Genomic DNA, 20,914 nt, shown 5'->3' with positions numbered 1-20,914 from the left:
ACCTTTTTTATTTTTAATATTTGAAGCAGAAACAATTTCGGTTAAGAAAATACGCTGATTAAATGGTACATTTTTGTCTAATCTATATTCAAGGTTTATTGAAGAGAGTGCTGACATTTTGTCGTGTAGATAAGAAATATAATTTTTTAGTTTTTGTTCAGTGTTTCAGCTCAAATTTTCTTCTGCCTGACTAATTTATACTTCATTTGTAATCGTTTTATTTGTGATTGTTTTCTTCGACTAAGGGTAGTATTAATTCTTTCAGAAGTTGTTTTGGTATTTTTGGATAACCGAAGTATTTTACAATTTAAACTTCGTATAGCACATGTACAGTACTGGCATATATCTTTTTCTTCTAAAATAAATTTGCACATAACGTGTCGAAGATTTCCAACTGGATCAATATAAGAGTTTTGGGACTTTAAATATGAATTTATTTTGTACCCTTTACAAATTTTAGAATTATCAAATTTCTTTAAAAGGTCTTCCAAAACTCAAATATTATTTATTTCTGCTAAGCCAAAAATGTTTTCAGAAATGTCTTTACCTAACACTGAACACGTCACCTTTAAATCAGTATTCAAACAAACTCTTTTCAAAATAATAGGAGTAGGCATCTCAGTTTCTTCTTTTATAATTGTGTAACAAGAAAACATGATCAATTTTTCAGGTATATCGTGTCTACTCCATGCTGTAGGAAGAATTATACTATTAAAATTTTCTTGTAGAGTCCAAAAAGAAAAGAATTTAAAATCATTTTGTGTGTTAGGTTTGTTGTTATCAAAACATTCAATGTATTCAGGCAGATCTATAATTGATGGATTTAAAGTATCAAGAGTTATTATTTTCCTTCTTATTGGACTGTTTCGTAGTTAGGTGCTTTTCTTAGTTTCAGTTGTTTAGTCAGATATTTTTTACAGTTTGGAAAAATACAAGGGACTGCTTCTTTGTGTAGTCTAGGTATTTTATACAATCCCTACAACAAACAAAAATGTAAGATAATGAATAGGGACTTCAGCTACTAAAAAATGTCTATATAGGTACATATGTGCGTGTGTGTAGCAGTGGCGCAACCAGGGGGTGGACTCCAGGTCTGGACCCCCCTCTTGGCATGTATAATAGTAAATTAATATCATATTCTAGATATATATATATTATAAATTAAGATGGTTTATTTTGTCAGACACCCTCATGAAAATTTCCTGATTGCACTACTGGTGTGTAGTAAAAACTTTCTATAAATATTATATATTAAAAAAGTTTTTAGTAGTTGGTCTTTGTTATAAGCTGTACCCCATTACCATAATCTTATAATACATAACTATTATAACTAACTGTTATGAAAAAATAATTCAATCAATAATTGAATCCCATTTCTAAATTTATTCATAAAAATAAAATATATTAAGATACTTATTAATTACTCACCTCAGCAAGGACTTTTCCACTAGTATCAGTCATAATTTTTTTCCTTATTATGTTAGCTTCTCACAGACTACTTGTTTGGGTTTTATTATAAAATCCTTTCTGGGTATAGCTTTTATCCATTGGGCAAGTCTAGTACCATCTTTAGGGACTGTAAAAAAATGATATTTGTCAACGCAAGAATCATATCCCGATGTGCATGCAGGAACAATACACCGATGCCCGGGCATGTTGATTGTTGGGTAAAGATGTAAAGTGGTATAGCAATAAAAAGAAAAAAACACGTGAGAAGTGAGTAAACAATGAACCTGAAAATCTAAAATAATAAAAATGTAAAATATTAAATTATTGAACAATGAATTAGTCACATATATAATTGTCTATGATCGGACCGCATTCTATTCCCGTGGTTTGTGAGTCGTATTTCCATTGATATTTGAGAGCTCGTTAGGCGAACGCACAACTAGCGCTTCAGCGGTCAATATTGTTATCAGGCGACACTTAGAGAATAATAATGTATCACGGGCGATATAGGGAAGTGCACTGGCGTGCTACTGATCGTTCCAATCACGTCACATGTGCACCGTTTGTGGAATACGATTGAAATTCGAAGAACAAGAGCATCGTCGTGTTCGGATGCGAAACGCCTTTTCTCCATAGAACTTTTCCAACGAATCACAGTACATTGCGCTTTCAAAATGAGATTAACGGACGCGCTATGGGCCAAATTGCCAAGAGGTCATATTTTCAGAGGGTACGTACGATTTTTGAATGTAAGCTAATTCAAAAACAAATTACAATGTTAGCACGGTAAATTGTACGAATGATGAAACTAATTCGAACCGGACCGGACTTTTCCGAATCCGTGCTACCGTTTGGTGTTATTTATTTTATCACCGTGTTATGAAACGTAAATGAACGATGTTCACCGCATCTCAATACTTACTACCCAAGTGCAGTACTTACATTATAATATTATGGAATAGTATTGGTTGGTCAACCAATATAAACTCTTGTACCTAACATAATATTATTTAATATTTAATCCTAACACCTACTATCTAAAGCCCTGACTGATAAATAAGAATTTAATTGTCTCCAGTTGTATAAAACAATACGGTCAATACACTGTTATATGTATCTTTGGTTGATTTTCCTATCTGAAACTGAAATATCTTTAAAAATATATTGTATTTAATAAATACAAAACATATCAAATTCTTACAAAATCAAGGTATACTATGACTAATATGGTATTTAACAGGGATGGACAACTCAAAATTACTAGTGGGCCAATTTTTTGAAAATTAAAATTTAGCGGGCCAGAGCATAGAAAACAAAAATAAAAGGCTTTCAAAATATGAACTTTAGAATTTATATATATATATATTTTAGCATTTATATATACACTGAAATAATAAATTTAACACACATATACAGCACAATATAAATGATATGAAGAAACTAATGTAGTTAAATATTTCGGTACAAACAGCTATAGTTGAAAGCTATACTTATACATACATATGAAATTTAATACTAGATAACAATTATTATATCGATAAGTTAGAGCATAGACGATAAACTTTAAAATTGTATGATGTAATTTTCAAACATAACATGGGCTAAATAAAGAAAGCTCAAAGGACAGGTGCGGCCCATGGCCCGCCAATCGCCCATCCCTGATTACAGATTTCAAACATTAAGCTATTTACCGTAGTGTTTAGTTCTATTTCATATATATGTATATATACTTCATCTTCTTCAATAAACATTTGATTAATGAGCAACAAATCATAAATATTTTTTTATCTTTTCCATTCCTATATATTATGTAACTATAACTATTACAGTAGCGGTCAAATGATTTTGTCATGAGAAGGGATGTAGCTGACTTTTTAACAAACACTGTATATTAAAATTTTTATTTTTAAACATGGAAATTATATTATATTAATTATTAAATCTATTTTTCTGGTTTTTTTTGCCAATTCGTCCAGTACTTCGTCTACTTTGTCTATTGACAACCTCACAATGAACAACCATAGTGGTTTAACCATTGAGACAACTCTAAAATAATATAATTACACAATTCATATAATATATTATGTTAAGCATTAAGTACTAAATTTAAATTTCATTCATTCTTATAAATAAACTATAAAGGAAATGATAAAAATCTAAAAAGTTTGTTTCAATTAATATTTTAGTGTTTTATGTTTGAACTGTTAATTTTATTTGAGCCTAGAGACTGTATAATAACTAATAAGTACAGTATATTTATTTTTTTAAATAGAAAATAGATGAATACCTATATTATATAATGTATAATATGGTTGAATTATAAATATTTAAAAAAAGGTCATGGGAGGGATCTATCCCCCCCTGTTTGACCGCAACTGAACTATTATCAACAATTGTTATGTTATATACATTGGATCAAATATTTTTAGTAATGAAAATTATATTTCACATTTGAACTGAGGTTTACAAAAAAAAAAAAAAATGAATATTTTATTTAAATGAGTGGTATCAGTTAAGAATGTATATCAATCAAATTAGTCATGGTACATTAGGTAAAATTTGATTTTTTTAACCAGTGCTAATCATATGTTCAAAATATTTTATGGTATAAATTAAAAAAAAAAAAAAAAACCTTAATAAAATATAAAATAAAACTAATTTTAATTTTTTTATGTTTGTTATAAATTAGTTCTTTAAAAATTGTTTAATGGAAATATATAATTGATTTTCAAATACTAATTCTATGTAATTAATTTGTTTAATTTTAGAAAACATCGACTGATTAAACCAGTATCTGGACTAGACATTCATAAAAAGCTTAGAGATTTTCAACGGGAAGAACAGAATATGTTTTACCTTAGGTATCCTTATTTAACCAAGGTATATAGCATCACTTGGTTGATATTCAATAAATATGATAATAACTGATTGCAAATTGTAGGAAGAATCATTTGGTCATTCAAAAGAACAGGGTCGCTTTGAAAAATGGATGAGGAAATGGAAATTATTACAAGCTGATAAATTTGGAAAACACAAGCCAATGGAAAACCACTTAATGCATCTTAGATCGACAGATGGCTGGGAAAGTTATTAGAAATATTAATAGCATTTAATTATTAGATTTTTTATAACATAGATTGTATGTACACTTTAAACAACTGTAAATGTACGAAGGAAAATAAAATATAAAATAAGTTAATGTGATTAAAAAATTTAAATACATTTAGGTGCATAAATGTGATATACTTATGTTTACTAGTTAACAAAATAATATTAGAAATATAATAATAATAAGAGAATAATTTTGATTCAAAGTATAGTTAATCAAAGTCTGGTGCACATAACTGCATCTTCTTCCTCGGTCAACCATTTGTTATCGATGGCTTGGTTTTTGTTCAATGTTTTGCCACTTCGTAAGAGATCAGCAAATTGAGCAGCAATTGGATCACTTCCAACTGTTGCTACTGCAACTACATCGTTTCCTTTGCAATAGTATATAACTGCTTTAAGGTTTTCAAGATCTCCATTAATTATAACATCAGTATAACCACGATTATATCCTGTAAAATAAATTCAATGAGATATTGAGTTCTCAGATCAGAAAAAAAAATTTAAAAAAAACATACCGGCAAAACGTATGCTAGTGCCAAATAGTGCTGTCCAAAAAAAGGGTACAGATTTTATGGGAGTTTTCTTGCCAAGCATTTGTAATGCAGCAATCTTTCCATGATAAGTAGCCAGCTGCCAATGTCCCAAAGATGCTTTAGTGTTAGCAGAATATACTGGAGCGTTTGCTACATCTCCACCAGAAAAAATTCCTTCTACATTGGTTTCTAAATTCTTTAAATGGAAAAAATAATGTACTAATATTGCAAATGCCACACTATATAATATTTAACTAACTTCATCGACTTCAATTGTACCATTGGAAGGATTAAGAGTAATACCAGAACCAGACAAAAACTCAGTATTAGTCTTAGATCCAGTTGCCATGATGCATACATCTGCCTTTAATTTTTGTCCATCAGCCAGTTCGATTTCAGAAAGACGGTTATTGTATCCAATGTAATTTTTGACACTTGCTTTCATGTGAAAGACAACACCTTTGGATTCAAACAATTCTTGCACTCGTTCACCCATTTCTGTTCCTAAACTCTCTTTAAAAGGTACATCACTGCGGCCAATTACATGCACTGATTTTACTTTAGCTTTAGCTGCTGCAGCCACTTCCATGCCTAAAATGTATATGATTTGCTATATTTATTATTTAAATAAAATTAATTTTAATTTTTAATTATACCAATAAATGAGGTTCCAATTATGACTAGATGACAATCAGAAGACAAGCTTTGAGAGATTTTATTAGCATTATCTACTGTACGCAGAGTAAAGACATTATCATACTTAGAAACTTCAGGTGTTGAACGTGGTCTAAACACATAAAATACTCAAATAATGATAATAATAATAAAAAGTGTTGAATAGTTACGTCATTCCACTAGCTATAAACATGGCGTCAAATGAAATTGGTTCATTGTTAGATAGATAAATAATTTTTTTATTTGTATCAATAGATTCTATGGTAGTTTTTGTCAAAACTTCAACATTTCCTGACTGAAAAATGTCATCACTTATTTAGTTAATAATAAAAGAAAGAAAATATTATACATAAGTAATAATAAAAATTTTTTATTATTTATAAATATTTAACAGAAATTATATTAGTTGATTTATAGAAAATATATAGTACTAGTTATTGATCAGTTCAAAATGTGAATTTTATTTTAACATTTAAAAATTATTAATAGTTTTACTTAAAAAAGATAAACGTAAAAAATATTGTTTTAAAAATATAATTTTAAGGTGAAAAATTAGTTGTAAATTAACTACAATAGCTAAATTATTTATAAACATCTTACATTGTAAAACTCTTGAGAACGTAACAATATACTATTAACATCTGCACTCAAAGCTTTACTGAGTTTTGTACGATCATATGGTAAATAATTCTCTTTTGTGATCATAATTAAACGACCATCAAATCCTTCTTGTCTCAATTTCTCTGCACAACAAGTACCAGCAGGACCTACAAAAAACATTTCATTTTACTCTTTGGTTAAAAATAATTTATAGAAATTACTCAATTACCACATCCAACAACAACAAATGTACACTTATTTTCTAAATTGCGTTTGGTTAATGGTTTCACATGTTTTGAATTTTCAAGTGCACATTTTTTGACTGAAACTTTTACATTTCCATTGGTAACGGTAACTTTAAAACTTGGAATACTGTCTAAACCCGGGTAGTCCTCAATGTCTCCTAATAGTAAAACTAAGAAAATTAAATTTACTTCATAATAAAGTTAATTTAATAATTTTACCAGTTTTCAAATTAAAACAAGCTCCATGCCAAGGACATCTTACTGTACCATCTCCTAGAGCACCTTTGACTAAAGGTGCACCATAATGTGAACACTTTGAACCCAGAGCATAAAACTCATTTTTTTGTTTTACAATTAAAACTTTATTGCCATTATTTCCAACCTCGAATTCTTGCATTCTGTAATTATGGTTATTTAAAGAAAAATTAAAAATAATTTTTAATAAAATTACATAAAATCTGTATTTTTTTATAATATAATAATAGTTAATTTACCCATTATTGGTAATGTCACTTTCTTTACATACAATTTGTTCAATAATATCATCACTGGGACCTGTAAACATATTAAATAATTTTTAACACCTAAATACACAAACATAAATTTATATAAATAAATATGATTTTAAAGTATTCATATAATGTGTATATTTGAATAAAAGTGAAATACCAACAAGCAAATTATAAAATTACAATAAATGTAAACAAACACACACCCGACATTGTTCTGCAAATCACATGTAATTGGGAATGTATACTACTTCTAAATACTAGTCTCCGACTAAATAACATTCAATCCCTGTATGATTTACCGGATTAACAGTCTGAAACCATGCACATATAAAAAAAAAAATGAATAAATTCAAGTTTGTGTAACTATGAACAAGTTGAATATTTTGGGGAAAATATTCAAAATTATGTTACAAATGATTAAATACTTTACATTCATTAATATATATATATATATATAAGTATTATTATTGATTCTAAATATTAATTATCAATGATATTATGTTTGCATATAATGTAGGTCTATAAATATACACATACACACACACACACACACACACACACACACATATATATATTTAAAGTTTATTTATTATGATTGATGTATATGACAAAGCATGATAAAATTATCTGTATGATAATATATTAGTATGTTTTATTAGGAAGTCCTAATGAATTACATGGGTGGTATAACATATAATGTGACAATGATTTTTACCTTATACTTACTATGAAAATGGCTAATGATTTTAAAATAGCTTTAATGATAGTTAATTTAATCATGCACACAATTTAAATTAAATAAAAACCAATGGTTATAAAATAAACAATAGAAATAAAATCAAGCAAATAATATTCTAGATAGTTTTGTATTATTTTTTTAAACTATACCCCTGACCAATAATTAAATATCAAATTGAATACCTAGCAACCTAATCAGCAGTATAATATCCCATATAATATTTAAGAATAATTATTATACTTTTATTCTTTTCTTTTTTTTTATATTATATTTACTAAGAATTCTAAAATAACCATGAGTCAACATTAATTTATTAACTAATAAACTGATTATTATTCGATTAGGTATTGATGCATAAACATATTAAAAACCAGAAAATCCTCTCCTATTCATAAATATTAAGTAGACAATATGTAAAAAGTATAAAACTTATATAAAGTTCCTTTGATATGCTTATTATACCTATGTATTTATATTTAAATTTTAAAACATCCTTCTTTATCACAAGGTCCAATAAAATGGAATGAGTTGGCTGAAATCAAGCAAAATACCACCAATTTAAAAATTTCTCTTAAATCAAAAACTGACATAGAAAGCGCTGCCCAAGTCCTCACAACCTCGATACAATCAGCTATATATAAATCATCACACCCATATACTCCAAGGAATATGAATCAAACAAATAATCAAACCTTACCCATCCATATAAGAACTTTAATTTTTGATAAAAGTCGTGTTCGTTCTAGATGGAAAAAGTATCGATACCCATCTGATAAACAAATATTTAATCACTTGACAAACACCATCAAAAAATTAATATCAAAACAAAAATCAGAGTTTTTTGAAAAAAAATATCAATCCCTAAACACAAATGACGGCTCACTATGGAAAACCACAAAAAGCTTACTTAATATAAAACAGCAAATGCTGCCAATAACTGGCCCTAACAGATCCATGGCTATTTCTGAAGATGAAAAAGCAAACCTTTTTGGCGAACATTTCTCTAACATTTTCAAACCTCATACTGATATACATCCCAGTACTGAACACCTTGAAAGAATCAACTCATTTATAGACAGTTCTCTTCCAATGTCACTTGCAGCAAAACATATCTCACCAAGTGAAATCAAATTTCAAATAAGTAAATTAAAAGAAAAAAAAGCACCCAGTTATGATCTTATTACCAACAAAATTCTAAATAATCTACCGAAAAAGACAATCATCCTTATAACTTACATATTTAATTCTATGTTACGGATTTCTTACATTCCATCGATATGGAAATTATCAACAATAATTGTTATTCCTAAGCCCGACAAACCCAAGATTGAAATCACGTCTTATAGACCTATAAGCTTACTGCCAACTCTTGCCAAATTATTTGAAAAAATCATAAGATTAAGAATAAGACCAATACTCCAAACCTTCAACATAATTCCACATTCCCATTTTGGCTTCAGAACGGGTCACTCCACTGTACACCAAATTCACAGACTAACTGATCAAATTTCATCTTCATTTGAAAAAAAGCAATATTGCCCAGGAGTGTTTTTAGATGTAGCCCAGGCGTTTGACAGGGTATGGCACAAGGGTCTACTCTTTAAATTAAAAATGTTCTTACCTGCCCCGTACTTTTTGATAATATGTTCATATTTAGAAAACCGTACTTACACAGTCCGGTATGGTAACTCTGTCTCATCATTCTACCCAATTAAAGCAGGAATTCTCCAAGGTAGTGACCTTTCTCCCGATTTATTTAATGTTTACACAGCTGATATTCCTAAAACCCCAAATACTGTTATGGCCACCTATGCTGACGACACTGCAATTCTCTCACCTGATAATTATCCTGTAGAAACTGTACATTTTTTACAAACACTTTTAGACTTAATAGACAAATGGTCATCTAACTGAAAAATCAAAATTAATCCTGACAAATCAATTTATGTTCCATTTACACTAAAAAAGTCCATACCCCTTCCCCTCTATTTTCAAGGAATACAAATCCCAATATCCTTAGAAGTAAAATACCTCGGCATCCTAATTGACAAAAGACTGACCTGGGGTCCTCATATCAAGTCAAAAAGAAAAATTCTCAATAGTCGACTCAACTTACTTCGCCCAATTCTGAAATCAAAATTACCCTTTCACACAAAAATAATCATCTACAAATCCTTATTACGGCCTATTTGGGCTTATGCTAACCAAATCTGGGGATGCGCTAAACCATCTCAAATACGTACCCTCCAAGCCTTCCAATGTATCACTCTCCGAATTATCTCTTCCGCACCTTGGTACGTATCAAATTCCACACTCCAAAATGACTTCAAAATAGAAACACTAAATCAATTAGCCACAAAACATTATAAAAAATGTCACTCTAAACTCGCTGAACTTGCTTCCAACTCACTTCCTAGTAACCCCCCACGCCGTTTAAAGAGAAATTGGTGTCGTGATTTATTAAATGATTGATGGTTCATACCATTTAATTTTAATTTAATTAATATTAAGTCAATAATTAATAAATAATTAAAATAACATTGGGTTCTATCACTGGATGGCCTCCCTCCTCATATGTTCATGTTGTTAAAAAAAAAAAAAAAATTGTGTGTTCAAATTTGCTTATTGTGCCTTATTGTAGCATAGGTTGTAAATATTCTAATAATAATAAAAAAAAAAATTAAAACTTAAAACGTGAATATAAAAAATATGAAACAAAAAAATTACTTTTAATGCTGATTAAAACAAATAATTTGATAAATTTAATATTTATATAACTGATAGTATTAGATAAGTACATATTGAAAAAAAGTTGATACTGTTTCCCTAATGACCTTTACATAATGCAATATCACATTATTATGTAATCTTAATATATTAAATACATACATGAGTATGTATTTATGAAAAATTTTATTGAAATAATATATAGTTTATAAAAATTATGATGTGACTTATTAATACAGACTATTTTGTTAAAATTGAATATAGATAATTATACAAAACAAAAATTAAAACAGACTTTTGGTATACATTTATAAATTAGATTCATACAGCTACAAATTAATATAAATATTTCTATATAATTTTAATTTTATAAGAAAAAAATTTAGTTGTAGAAAAATTTGGTTTTGGATTTATGAAAATTGTTTATTATTATTGAAATTAATTAATTGTGATCATAAATAAACTACAACTTATTTAGTTGTTATCAGCTAATTCTAGTCATAAAATATTAAAATAATAAAAAAAAAAATATGTATAAAATCAAGCATTCACAAAATGTAGTATCTGTAGAGTATATAGTCATTTTAGTTTTTCTAAATATATAATATTCTTTTCATTATCATAATATTAAATATGACATTTTTTTTTTTTAATTTAACTAAATAGTAAATAAACTAATCACTATTATAAACTTAATACTTTTTCAATTATCACATAAGGTGTGGGAGGACATATTTTTTTTAAAGAGATTTGTGTGAAAATTGAGTTTGGTGTGGAATTTTTTGTAGTATGTGGTAGCTAGTTCTTTAATGGTTTTGATGTTGTAGTTGGACAAAATAGCAGTATTGAAGGTTGCTAGCATCGTACTTGGATTGGTGAGTATATCAAATGCAAATATATAATAATAAATCATGCATCAAAATAGTTTTATTCTTGGCTGATCAGTTTTAAGAAATGTGTTTCATGAAAATAAACTTACAAATCAATATTTACTGAAATTGTTAAGTATAAAATAATAAAGATAAAATAAAAAATTAAATCATAGTTGAATAAAATATCTAAGATATTTAAAAAAAAATGATAAATAAGAAATTAGGTATATAAATTATTTATATTTAAAGTAAAATAAACATTAAATTTAAATAAAGATATGAAAGAATAAAACAAATAACCTTATTCATCATATTCACAGGATTAAATCATGCAAAAATCTATGACTATACAAATAAAATTATTTAGTAGACAGTTAAATTTAATAATTATTTATTATTTTAATTTTATTCCATCTATGTAGATATTGTGACAACATTTAGTTTTATTGTGGGTTTTATTATTATTTAATGATATGTCATTACTTATTAGTCATTATAATCAATTACATGAAGGTACATATTTTTAAGTATTTAATTTGTGAAAAATAATGGGTAAATAAATGTATACTTTGCTTTACAAATATTTAACTATCAACTATAATCAAGACAAATATTTTAACTTAATATACATTAAATAATCATTCAAATAACACTGAAGTCTAAATAATTTACTATTACAAGCGGGTAATTGGGAGATCATGTGATATATTTACTTATACATATATTAACACACATATAGCACTATTCCCGTTCATTAAGGGGAGACACAAGGAGATAACACTTCTAGTGAAATTTATTTAGAATGAAAACTGGCTGATACAGTCTGACAACACAGGGAATGGTGACAGCGTGAACAATACATTTTTTGTCTTTTGTTATTGAATCAAATTAATAAATGCAAGAGCTTTGATTATCTATGTAAACATTATGCTTCTGTAGCTTGAAATCCAATTAAAGAACAGAGTTGGTTTGTAATGAAACATTCGATAATAGGAATCCTAATAGCTATATATTATACATGAATAATTATACTAATAAAATTATTACCTACTACAAGTATGATATAATTATCAGATAACTCCAAAAAATATAAAATTAATTAATGAATCATTCTTTATCTTAGGTACCAGTTTACCATGCGAAAATAATACCTGTGATATGGTATCTACGTTAAAGGTCAATAACTATAGAATTTAATAAATTGAAATTATCATTTAAAATGTAATTGTATAATTATTTGATAGTATTAAAAAAGGAGTTTATTGATAAATCATAACATACATTTGTAAATATTTATGCAGTAACATAAAAATATTTTGAATATATTATGGAAGTATAATTTGTGAATTACGTTTGTGAACAATCATAATTTGACCTACGTTTAAAACAACAAAAGGCACTCTGTTAATTTATACAAAACTCACGATTACTTCCGAACTTTAATGTTCGATTATTTTTATAATTATGTGTGTAATAAATGTAATAAATCAAATAATGACATAATATTAGCATATGCAGCAAACCATTAATTGATTTATAAATATAATTTCCCAAGGTTTAAAATAATGATTTTTGTCATGGGTATTTATGAAACTCTTTAGTCCTGCAATCGAGTTTTGAATAAATTACACGACATGTACACTCAAACGTACAAATCGTACTTAATAACACTTATTGTACGGGAGGAACAGATGTGATGATGCGACGAGAATAGAAATAGTCGAAAAAAAAGGAGAGCTTTTGATCGCTCTACGCGCGGAAAGTATCAACGGGTCGGAGCTGCTAGGAGACACTGAAACGGTTATACTATTAGCGTTAAGGGGACGAGTCCGTTTCGGAAAAACGATTATTGCCGGTCTGTGTGGCCCTCCTTGGAAGTGAAAAAAAGCTTAAGCGCTGTCGAGTAAACGGGAAAAACGAGGGCGGCAGCGGAGGCAACAGCAGCAGCGGTAGCAGCGTAGCCATTTTTCCCGATCGAATAAATTCCGGTGGTCTCTGGAGAAACCCCGGCAGAAGAACACGACTTACCTTCAGCAGTGCTCTTGGATGCGATCGAGCCCATTTGACAGCTCGCGGAAGACTGGTGGTCACCCCTCCAAACGGTTGCTAAAGTGGAAAACGTGTGCGGCGGCCACAGTTAGAGAAAGTCCGTGAGAACGGGAGATTCGCGTAGGTATTTTTTACGTTCTTTTCACACTGCCAACGGGTCTGTGCTCGCACAACGGTATCGAGATCGTGTCTGGCGATAGGTGATAGGTAACGATGTTCACTTGGACACGTCGAACTGGATCGGCAACGTGACGCGGTACGTGTGATTGTACCACCACGGGTTAGGTGCGCGGTCGAAAATTTCGTCGCCGTAGCCACCGGCAAAATCGAATCATGCGCGCGTGAGTCGACAACTACGGTCTGAGGGAAACGGCTTACGAGCAATAATGATAATAATAATAATAATTACGGTGAATAAGATAACGTGATAGCATGATGACTATAAAAAGTATTAATGCAATTCCGTGTGTTTACGCGGTGGGGGTCCCGCATTTGAACAGGTGCCAGGGAGGGAGTAGACATTTTTTTTTACGGCATGGGTGATGGGAAAGAGGTAGGAAAAATATTGGATGCCCGCATGGTCGCCGTTAAATAGCGTCTTGCGTGCGCGTGCGACCTTGGGCCCAATACTGTGTTGCGGTCGTCGTAATAATAATTGCGAATAATTATTTTATTTGTTCTATAGACCAGTTAGTTAATAGGTCTATGATTTCCAATAAAATATTTCGATTTCTCATCATTAATCCGTTCGCACCACCACCACCAGCAGCGTGCCGTCAACCGTCCGGTGGAATGAAGTTGACTCTAATTGAAGTGACCTCTATATTTCCATAAACTATTACACGATAACATATTGGTACAGTGCCGTCGTCAGTCGGGCAAGCAACTTGGGCAACTACCTCGGACTTTAAAATAAATTCTCGGAGGCCCATAGTTAGAATAGTTAGGTGCACGAAAACCGTTTAACGTTAGAACCTCGCAAAAGCTAGCAACGGCACTGAATCGGTTTATTATGCGCAGTTCTCACTGGATCTGCCCGACCGCGGTTATTAACTCAGTAGCGGAAGAGTGGTGATCGTGCAGTTATCAGTTATCATCCGCGCGTGACTAATACCCCCTTGCCCCGGGCGTTCTCGTCACACGCGCGTTTCCCATGCCGAGGACGAACGCCGTCCAGCGTCCCTCAGTCTACTCGTTGGACGACGGAGTGTTGTTATCTTAGCCGACGGATATTGCGGGATTATGACATGTGCCCGTACGCTCGTTGCCCGAAATGAACTCGTCACCTGCGGACAACGTAGACCTGGACCTGACCGTGTTCGACCCGCACACGCAGGCCGCCTTGATCCGAGGTAATAAGTCGATATCATATTTATTTTGTTCGTTTTCCCGCCAACGTTTCCTCTCGAAACGTGACGTACGCGTTTTATTACGTAATCCGGCTACACGGGTTTAACACGTTTTCTGAATAAACGTAGATTGCATCAGTAATATGCAGTCGATTCATTCAACTCACCAAAATTACGTTAAACTTTGAACATATATTGATTAAAGACCTAATATTGCGCGTTGAGGTTTTGCATTACAATAGACTTTAGACTTGTTCTATCCTAAATTAGCTATATTTAATTTTTGAATAGTGTATTTCACATTGTCCATGCATTAGTTTTCCTGTTTAAAACATAAATTGTATAGCACGTGTTTCTAATCCGTATATTATAGTTATGTTTTAATGGTAAATAATTATTAATTGCGCTGTAAGATTATAATGTATAAAATTATTCAATACATTTATTTCATTGTTATCATAGATGTGAATTGCTTTGAATAATAAAATGATGGTAAACATTCTTACAAGAGTGAAAAGGTGAACAAATGCGCTTCTTGAACAATTTAAAAATTTTAACTTTGAAAAATCATCTATGATTGATTACTACTGTTATTTTTTTGTTCGATATAATGTAAATTAATTTTTTTTCATACTATTTAAAAGAATATTGTTAGTTTGGTATCAATAGTTCCATCTCCACAGTCTCCAATGTTAATTGTTTATCAGAAGTTGAATGAACCACTGTTTTAAGAGCATGGGTAAAAATAAAATATAAACCATTAGGAATTATTGAATAAGGAGTAATAAGAGCATTACAATTATTGCTTTGTCAAGAAAAGATAAAAAATACCGTTGTGCACCCATATAAACGCATTTATTATTTAATACTATAAAAGTAATGTCATTCCTTAAATAAAATTTTAATTTATGATGTTCACTTTCATAATATTTTGCTATTAGTTTTAAACTTATTATTTATTTACAACTACGTTTTTTTTTATCATTTTGACATTGTATTAAAATGAAAGAAAAATGTGTTTTTTATTTTATTGATTACCAATTGGTTATTATTTATTTCTTAATCTTGATCTTTATTGGTTTCTTATCAATTAAATTTCTTTGATATAATAAAAGTACTCACTATAATAGAATATTGTGAATAAATGGTAATTTTGTTTCTTTGTTATAAACTAATAATATTCATGAAAGAAAAAAATTATAATGAATACATTCATATACCTATCTACAATAATGTAATACCATAGGTACATGGACAGTATAAAACTAAAAACTTTCATTTTTACTGACTAATAATTTAATATAACATTTTATGAATATTTAAAAGAATGCATATAGCAATGATAAGTTTTATTTTTTTTCAGGTGGTTTTTTAGTACCAAAGAATATTTTAAATTATACAGAGACTCAATTTAGAAAAAAAGTCAATTTGACAGCAGCGGCTGCTCGTCATGTTTTTATCGAAGCAGCCAAAATAAGCACTGCAAACGTCAAGTAAATTTTATTTTGAATGATCACATTTCTAATGCCGTATACTTATTATTGAATGGGTTATTCAAATTGTATTAGTCGTGATAAAGAAGTTACAAATCAAGTTATTACTACTGGCTGTAAAAAAATTGATAAAGCTTTAGGTGGAGGCTTATTCAAATGTGGTATCACAGAGATCTCAGGTGAAAGTGGCTGTGGAAAAACACAATTTTGCTTACAGATTGCACTCACTGTTCAATTACCATTACCACTTAAAGGAGCAAAATCTGGTAAAAAACAGTAATAATTTATCAGTTGTAGTAAAACATTTAAAACAAATGGTTTATTTTAATTTAGGAGTTGCATATATTTGTACCGAAGATAGATTTCCTTCAAGTAGAATGCAACAAATGATATCCAATATTCGTTTTAAATATCAATGTGATAACAACAATGATATGAATGAACTATGTCAAACGGACTATGGAGACAATATTCTGATTACTCATGTAGCAACTGTGGTAAATTATTGTGCATATATTTAAACAATTTTCTTTTTGGTTATACAAAATGTATTTTGTATGTTTAGGAAGACTTAAAAAAATGCATCCACGAGATGCTTCCAAAAGCACTCCAACATAGACCTTTAAAACTCATAATTATTGACAGCATCACAGCTGTATTTCGTGGTGAATACACCTTGAGTAATGCTCCTCGCAGGTCAAGAGATCTCAGAGATGTAGCATGTTATCTACACAAGCTATCAGTTGAATATGGATTGTGGATCATATGTGTTAATCAGGTAAATTTTAAAATATTCTCATAATTTTACTAGCTACTGTTAATAGCATAATATTGTGATTGTGTGTATAGGTAACATCATCAATGTTTGATATTGAAGGAAAGAATTTAGTACCATCATTGGGCCTTTCGTGGGCCAATTTGGTGACTACTAGACTTATGATGTCCAAAACACCATGTTCCAGATTCATAGAAGTGATATTCAGCCCCCATACGGCTTCAAAAAGAGTTCCTTTTGTAGTTACTGAACGAGGGATTGAATCCATTAACTAAAATACTTTTAATTAAGTCAACAAAAGTAATATTTTTATCTTATTGTTTTTAATGATCAGTCATGATGTTTTTTTCCCATGTTTTTATTAATTTTACAATATATTTTTAAAAAAAATAATGTTTTTTTATTAAAAAAAAAAAAAAAATTAAAAGTTTTATAATATAAACAATATTTAAACTTACTACCATTTTGGTTTTCAATCTTAACATACTAAGTATATTTTTTCTAAACATATTAACTTAATTTTAAAAAAATGTGAATTAAAAAAGATTCACTTTGAAGTACTGTTTTGCTATTCAACTATGAGAGATGCAGATGCATAACTAACTGATGAATCTCCCAAATGGTAACATTGGCCAGATTGGGCGTACTTTAAAAACTTGAGCGACAATTTTTGAGTACGCAATTGCTTAGCCGCCTATTAAAAGAATATTATGCATTATCAATGTTCACCTTGAATAATAATTTACATAAATTGATTTACTATTGTAATTTTCTTACTTGCAATAAAACACTGATGGGATGTCTACCACAGATAGTGTTTGAAAAAGTTTTTAAGTATTCAACAAACGCTGCTGGTTCTAGAGTTTCTATAATATCCATGCCCTTAAAAAACAATAAAATATACACTAATTACTATTAATAATTTTATTTTCTGGTTTTCTTAATTAAATAATATTATTTTAAAGATTGACTAAACCAATTGCAATTTCTACAATATATAAAGTATATAATTATAATAAAATAAACTAAAAAACAAGAGGTTCATATAACTTAAAACTGCATTAACTCATTAGTGCTTTATGTTACCTAGTAGAAACTTAGACAATAGTATAAAATTCATTTATAGTTTTTATGAAATAAGTTATTATAAATTCCTAGTATTGCTTTATGGCAATAGACTTTATCACAAAAACCAATGCTAAAATTTTTTTTATTTACAAGTATTTTTGAGGTTATATATGTTTTCAGCAACATTTATGTTATAACTTAAAATCAATAGATCAAATGTACCAAATTTCAAATATATATATTAGTCATGTTAAACATTACCAAAATAATCTTTAATTGGGTATTTGTTTTATTAATCATATTAATCCAATATAATTTTCATAAATATTTAAATGAATACTTTCATACTCTAGAATAGTATTTCTCAAACTGTGATCCACAAAGATATTCTTGGTTGTACCTAAGGGGAGGGGGTTTAAAATTTATGTTCAAAGTAAAAAAATAAATTATTTTTCTTGTAACATTAATTTTATATTATAAACACATTAAACAATATAAATGACTAATTACCTAACTATAGTAAATGTTGAACAAGAATAATTTAAATTTAAACACCCAACAAGTCCATATCTTATTAATGCTATTTTATTCTTTAATAGCAAGAAAACTGTTAAGAATACTTTATTGTTTCTTAAATTGAGTATTTAGTAAGTATTTACAGTATTTAGCACTTGGTTTTTAAATATATTATAAACAGCATGCATTATAAGCAGGATTGGAATTTTATAGCACTTAAAATTGCATAAATATGTGCTATAATATTACCTTAAAAATCGCTAAATAAGCTCTAAAAATATACAATAAAAAAAACAAAAAAAAGGAAATTTATTATTTAATTATTTTATACGAGCACACGAGACGAATGTGGACTGTATAAAGCGAATTCTACACTTGTTCTTTAATAATCGGCTATCCAAAAAATTTTTTTATTTAAGTTCTCTGTATCATGAAACAAATTGTTGGCTTACTCTACTATTTTTTAAGCATCTAATAAGAAATATGCAAATGCTATAAAATCCCAACCCTGATTATAAGTATTACAGTTTAGACAGTAGCGGTTTGAACATTTACATTTTACCAAGACGGACTCATTTAAACCACCCATTTAGTAAAAAATTATTCAGTCTTTACTCAATTTTCATTATATCTACTTTGACATTAATTATGCAGCAAAGTAATAACCGAGCACTGAGCCACTCACCCATTCCAAAATGTTTTTAATGGGGCACCACCCCAGTAGAAGATCCTTACAAGCCTATGGTTATTGATAAGTGTATAACAACTTAATTAAATACCTACTATATATTTTTTTCTACTGATCTCCACAAGAAAATTAATGATAATTTAAATATTTTCATTGCTAGAAAACATTAGTTCTAGTTCAAAGCCTCAGAAAAATATACAAAAATAACCATCATACACAAAATATTATGTTGTACCTTATGATCCAAAGTTTTAATTGACTGATGAATTGGACCCCAAGACTTTTCATAGAACGTGTAACGAAACCTTTGTCCCCAATGACAAAAGTCTGAAGATATAATAAATAGATTCTTTGGATCAGCTAAATATGGAGCAAATATTTGTCCATAAAGATTTTCTTTTTCAGTACTCAACGATCCAACCATAATAGGCACAATAGTAAATTTATTTTTGTAGCTAGAACATAAACAAAATAAGAATACACATTGATATTTTAAATAGTTTAAAATAATATAATTACTCCTGCATCACTTTGGCGATGTATGGCAGTTGCATTTCTATACTATGTTCGTCTTCATCCACTTTCATACTCATTCGTTCAAACTTACCAGTAGACTCTAACTCGTCATATACTAAATTTAAATAGAACCATACATTGTGACTCAATTGTGTTTGTTAAATGAATCATAAACGCTTACCCTGATTGTCGATTTGTAAATCATAAAATGGTGTTCTATACTTATCAGCAGTTGACAAGGCACACCCAGACAGACGGACATTGTGTGATGGTCCTAGTATGAAAATGCGTTGCCTAAAAACAAATAGAGTTATTATGGAAATATTTGGGAATCAAAGAAACTTACACAACAAACGGACTAATCTGGCGGTATGCGAATGCAGCGCAAGCACCGCAATACTGGTAACCGGCATGACTGTAAAAACGTAAATTAACATAGGTTCATACGAAAGTATCAACTACTACCGAACAAAATACTTACGGAGCTATTATAGCTCTGGCAGGTCCATGTGTGAGATCGGCGGCCCCCAACCAATTTTCCAACTGATTATTGAGCTCCTTGGCTGGAAAGTAAAAAATATAAATCCTGTAATTCGTAGCCATCGGACTAATCAATCCGTCCCCAAATAAACGAACAAACATGTACCTGATTCGGCGTACCAGCTTCCAGCGTGACTTGCTCTCCGTACAGCCATACTCTTGTGGATGAATTTCAACCGTGACGTTAATATAGAATACTAAAATATTTTTAAATAATTAACAATAAACTACAGGCTTATGAAAGTTTTGTATAGTGTTCAGACTAAAATTAAATGTAATGCGCAACTGAAACCTCGTACAAAAACAGACGGTCTTAAAAGAACTATAAGTATTCCAGCTCTTCTGTAAGGCGAGATAAGACCAGTTGTTTTGGAATGATAAAGGAAAAAAGAAACTGAAATAAATTACCAACTTAGTAATATTCTGATTAAAAAAATTAAAATAATAAATATTATGA

General features: G+C 29.4%; 5 protein-coding genes and 1 pseudogene across 9 annotated transcripts; 2 read left to right on the top strand and 4 right to left on the bottom strand.

Moving 5' to 3' along the window:
* Positions 1-477: 477 nt before the first annotated feature.
* Positions 478-845, bottom strand: LOC112685741 (the record flags this gene model as incomplete). The annotated part of the gene is made up of 1 exon (XM_025557710.1): positions 478-845. A coding segment is annotated over one exon (351 nt), but the record flags the coding sequence as incomplete, so codon positions are not given.
* LOC112685755 lies at positions 837-1,847 on the bottom strand (annotated as a pseudogene).
* Positions 1,848-1,969: 122 nt separating this feature from the next.
* Positions 1,970-4,648, top strand: LOC112685756. The gene is made up of 3 exons (XM_025557728.1): positions 1,970-2,179; positions 4,218-4,329; positions 4,391-4,648. Exons 1-3 carry the CDS (start codon positions 2,124-2,126, stop codon positions 4,541-4,543), a joined length of 321 nt encoding a protein of 106 aa, XP_025413513.1. The 5' UTR covers positions 1,970-2,123; the 3' UTR covers positions 4,544-4,648.
* A 23-nt stretch (positions 4,649-4,671) lies between these two features.
* On the bottom strand, positions 4,672-13,882 carry LOC112685753 (apoptosis-inducing factor 3-like). 2 transcript variants are annotated; one of them, XM_025557725.1, is made up of 11 exons: positions 13,492-13,882; positions 7,329-7,436; positions 7,108-7,168; positions 6,833-7,011; positions 6,598-6,771; positions 6,369-6,535; positions 5,939-6,063; positions 5,750-5,880; positions 5,353-5,684; positions 5,076-5,289; positions 4,672-5,009 (listed from the first exon to the last, which is right to left on the bottom strand). In XM_025557725.1, the coding sequence occupies exons 2-11, from the start codon at positions 7,402-7,404 to the stop codon at positions 4,774-4,776; spliced, it is 1,695 nt and encodes a 564-aa protein (XP_025413510.1). In that variant the 5' UTR covers positions 7,405-7,436; positions 13,492-13,882; the 3' UTR covers positions 4,672-4,773. The 2 variants fall into 2 exon arrangements, with proteins under 2 accessions (XP_025413510.1, XP_025413511.1); XM_025557726.1 differs by lacking the exon at positions 7,329-7,436.
* A 200-nt stretch (positions 13,883-14,082) lies between these two features.
* LOC112685754 (DNA repair protein XRCC3) lies at positions 14,083-17,478 on the top strand. The gene is made up of 6 exons (XM_025557727.1): positions 14,083-14,864; positions 16,225-16,354; positions 16,430-16,620; positions 16,688-16,851; positions 16,920-17,132; positions 17,204-17,478. Exons 1-6 carry the CDS (start codon positions 14,786-14,788, stop codon positions 17,402-17,404), a joined length of 978 nt encoding a protein of 325 aa, XP_025413512.1. The 5' UTR covers positions 14,083-14,785; the 3' UTR covers positions 17,405-17,478.
* A 102-nt stretch (positions 17,479-17,580) lies between these two features.
* Positions 17,581-20,908, bottom strand: LOC112685752 (protein MEMO1). Of its 4 annotated transcripts, none has more exons than XM_025557721.1 (9): positions 20,744-20,908; positions 20,564-20,654; positions 20,399-20,480; positions 20,264-20,332; positions 20,099-20,211; positions 19,921-20,032; positions 19,637-19,856; positions 17,907-18,011; positions 17,698-17,823 (listed from the first exon to the last, which is right to left on the bottom strand). In XM_025557721.1, exons 2-9 carry the CDS (start codon positions 20,610-20,612, stop codon positions 17,698-17,700), a joined length of 876 nt encoding a protein of 291 aa, XP_025413506.1. In that variant the 5' UTR covers positions 20,613-20,654; positions 20,744-20,908. The 4 variants fall into 4 exon arrangements, with proteins under 4 accessions (XP_025413508.1, XP_025413506.1, XP_025413507.1 ...); XM_025557722.1 differs by having other exon boundaries at positions 20,750-20,908; XM_025557724.1 differs by having other exon boundaries at positions 20,757-20,908.
* Between the last annotated feature and the right edge of the window lie 6 nt (positions 20,909-20,914).

The sequence above is a fragment of the Sipha flava genome, unplaced genomic scaffold (genome assembly GCF_003268045.1).
Source record: "Sipha flava isolate LNK unplaced genomic scaffold, YSA_version1 289_pilon_pilon, whole genome shotgun sequence".
In the NCBI taxonomy this organism is placed as follows: Eukaryota; Metazoa; Arthropoda; class Insecta; order Hemiptera; family Aphididae; genus Sipha; species Sipha flava.
This window is presented reverse-complemented; position numbering and strand designations above follow the sequence as displayed.

Coding starts and splice junctions, on each gene's coding strand:
- LOC112685752 (XM_025557723.1), bottom strand. CDS start 20,612: ATGGCTGTACGGAGAGCAAGTCACGCTGGAAGCTGGTACGCCGAATCA. Junction 20,033..20,098: donor TTTACAAATCGACAATCAGG/GTAAGCGTTTAT, acceptor ATTTAAATTTAG/TATATGACGAGTTAGAGTCT. Junction 19,857..19,920: donor ATCGCCAAAGTGATGCAGGA/GTAATTATATTA, acceptor TTTATGTTCTAG/CTACAAAAATAAATTTACTA.
- LOC112685753 (XM_025557725.1), bottom strand. CDS start 7,404: ATGTTATTTAGTCGGAGACTAGTATTTAGAAGTAGTATACATTCCCAA. Junction 6,772..6,832: donor TTGTTTTAATTTGAAAACTG/GTAAAATTATTA, acceptor TTTTACTATTAG/GAGACATTGAGGACTACCCG. Junction 5,290..5,352: donor GTACAATTGAAGTCGATGAA/GTTAGTTAAATA, acceptor TTCCATTTAAAG/AATTTAGAAACCAATGTAGA.
- LOC112685756 (XM_025557728.1), top strand. CDS start 2,124: ATGAGATTAACGGACGCGCTATGGGCCAAATTGCCAAGAGGTCATATT. Junction 2,180..4,217: donor AGAGGTCATATTTTCAGAGG/GTACGTACGATT, acceptor GTTTAATTTTAG/AAAACATCGACTGATTAAAC. Junction 4,330..4,390: donor GGTATCCTTATTTAACCAAG/GTATATAGCATC, acceptor TGCAAATTGTAG/GAAGAATCATTTGGTCATTC.
- LOC112685754 (XM_025557727.1), top strand. CDS start 14,786: ATGAACTCGTCACCTGCGGACAACGTAGACCTGGACCTGACCGTGTTC. Junction 16,621..16,687: donor ACTTAAAGGAGCAAAATCTG/GTAAAAAACAGT, acceptor ATTTTAATTTAG/GAGTTGCATATATTTGTACC. Junction 17,133..17,203: donor GGATCATATGTGTTAATCAG/GTAAATTTTAAA, acceptor TTGTGTGTATAG/GTAACATCATCAATGTTTGA.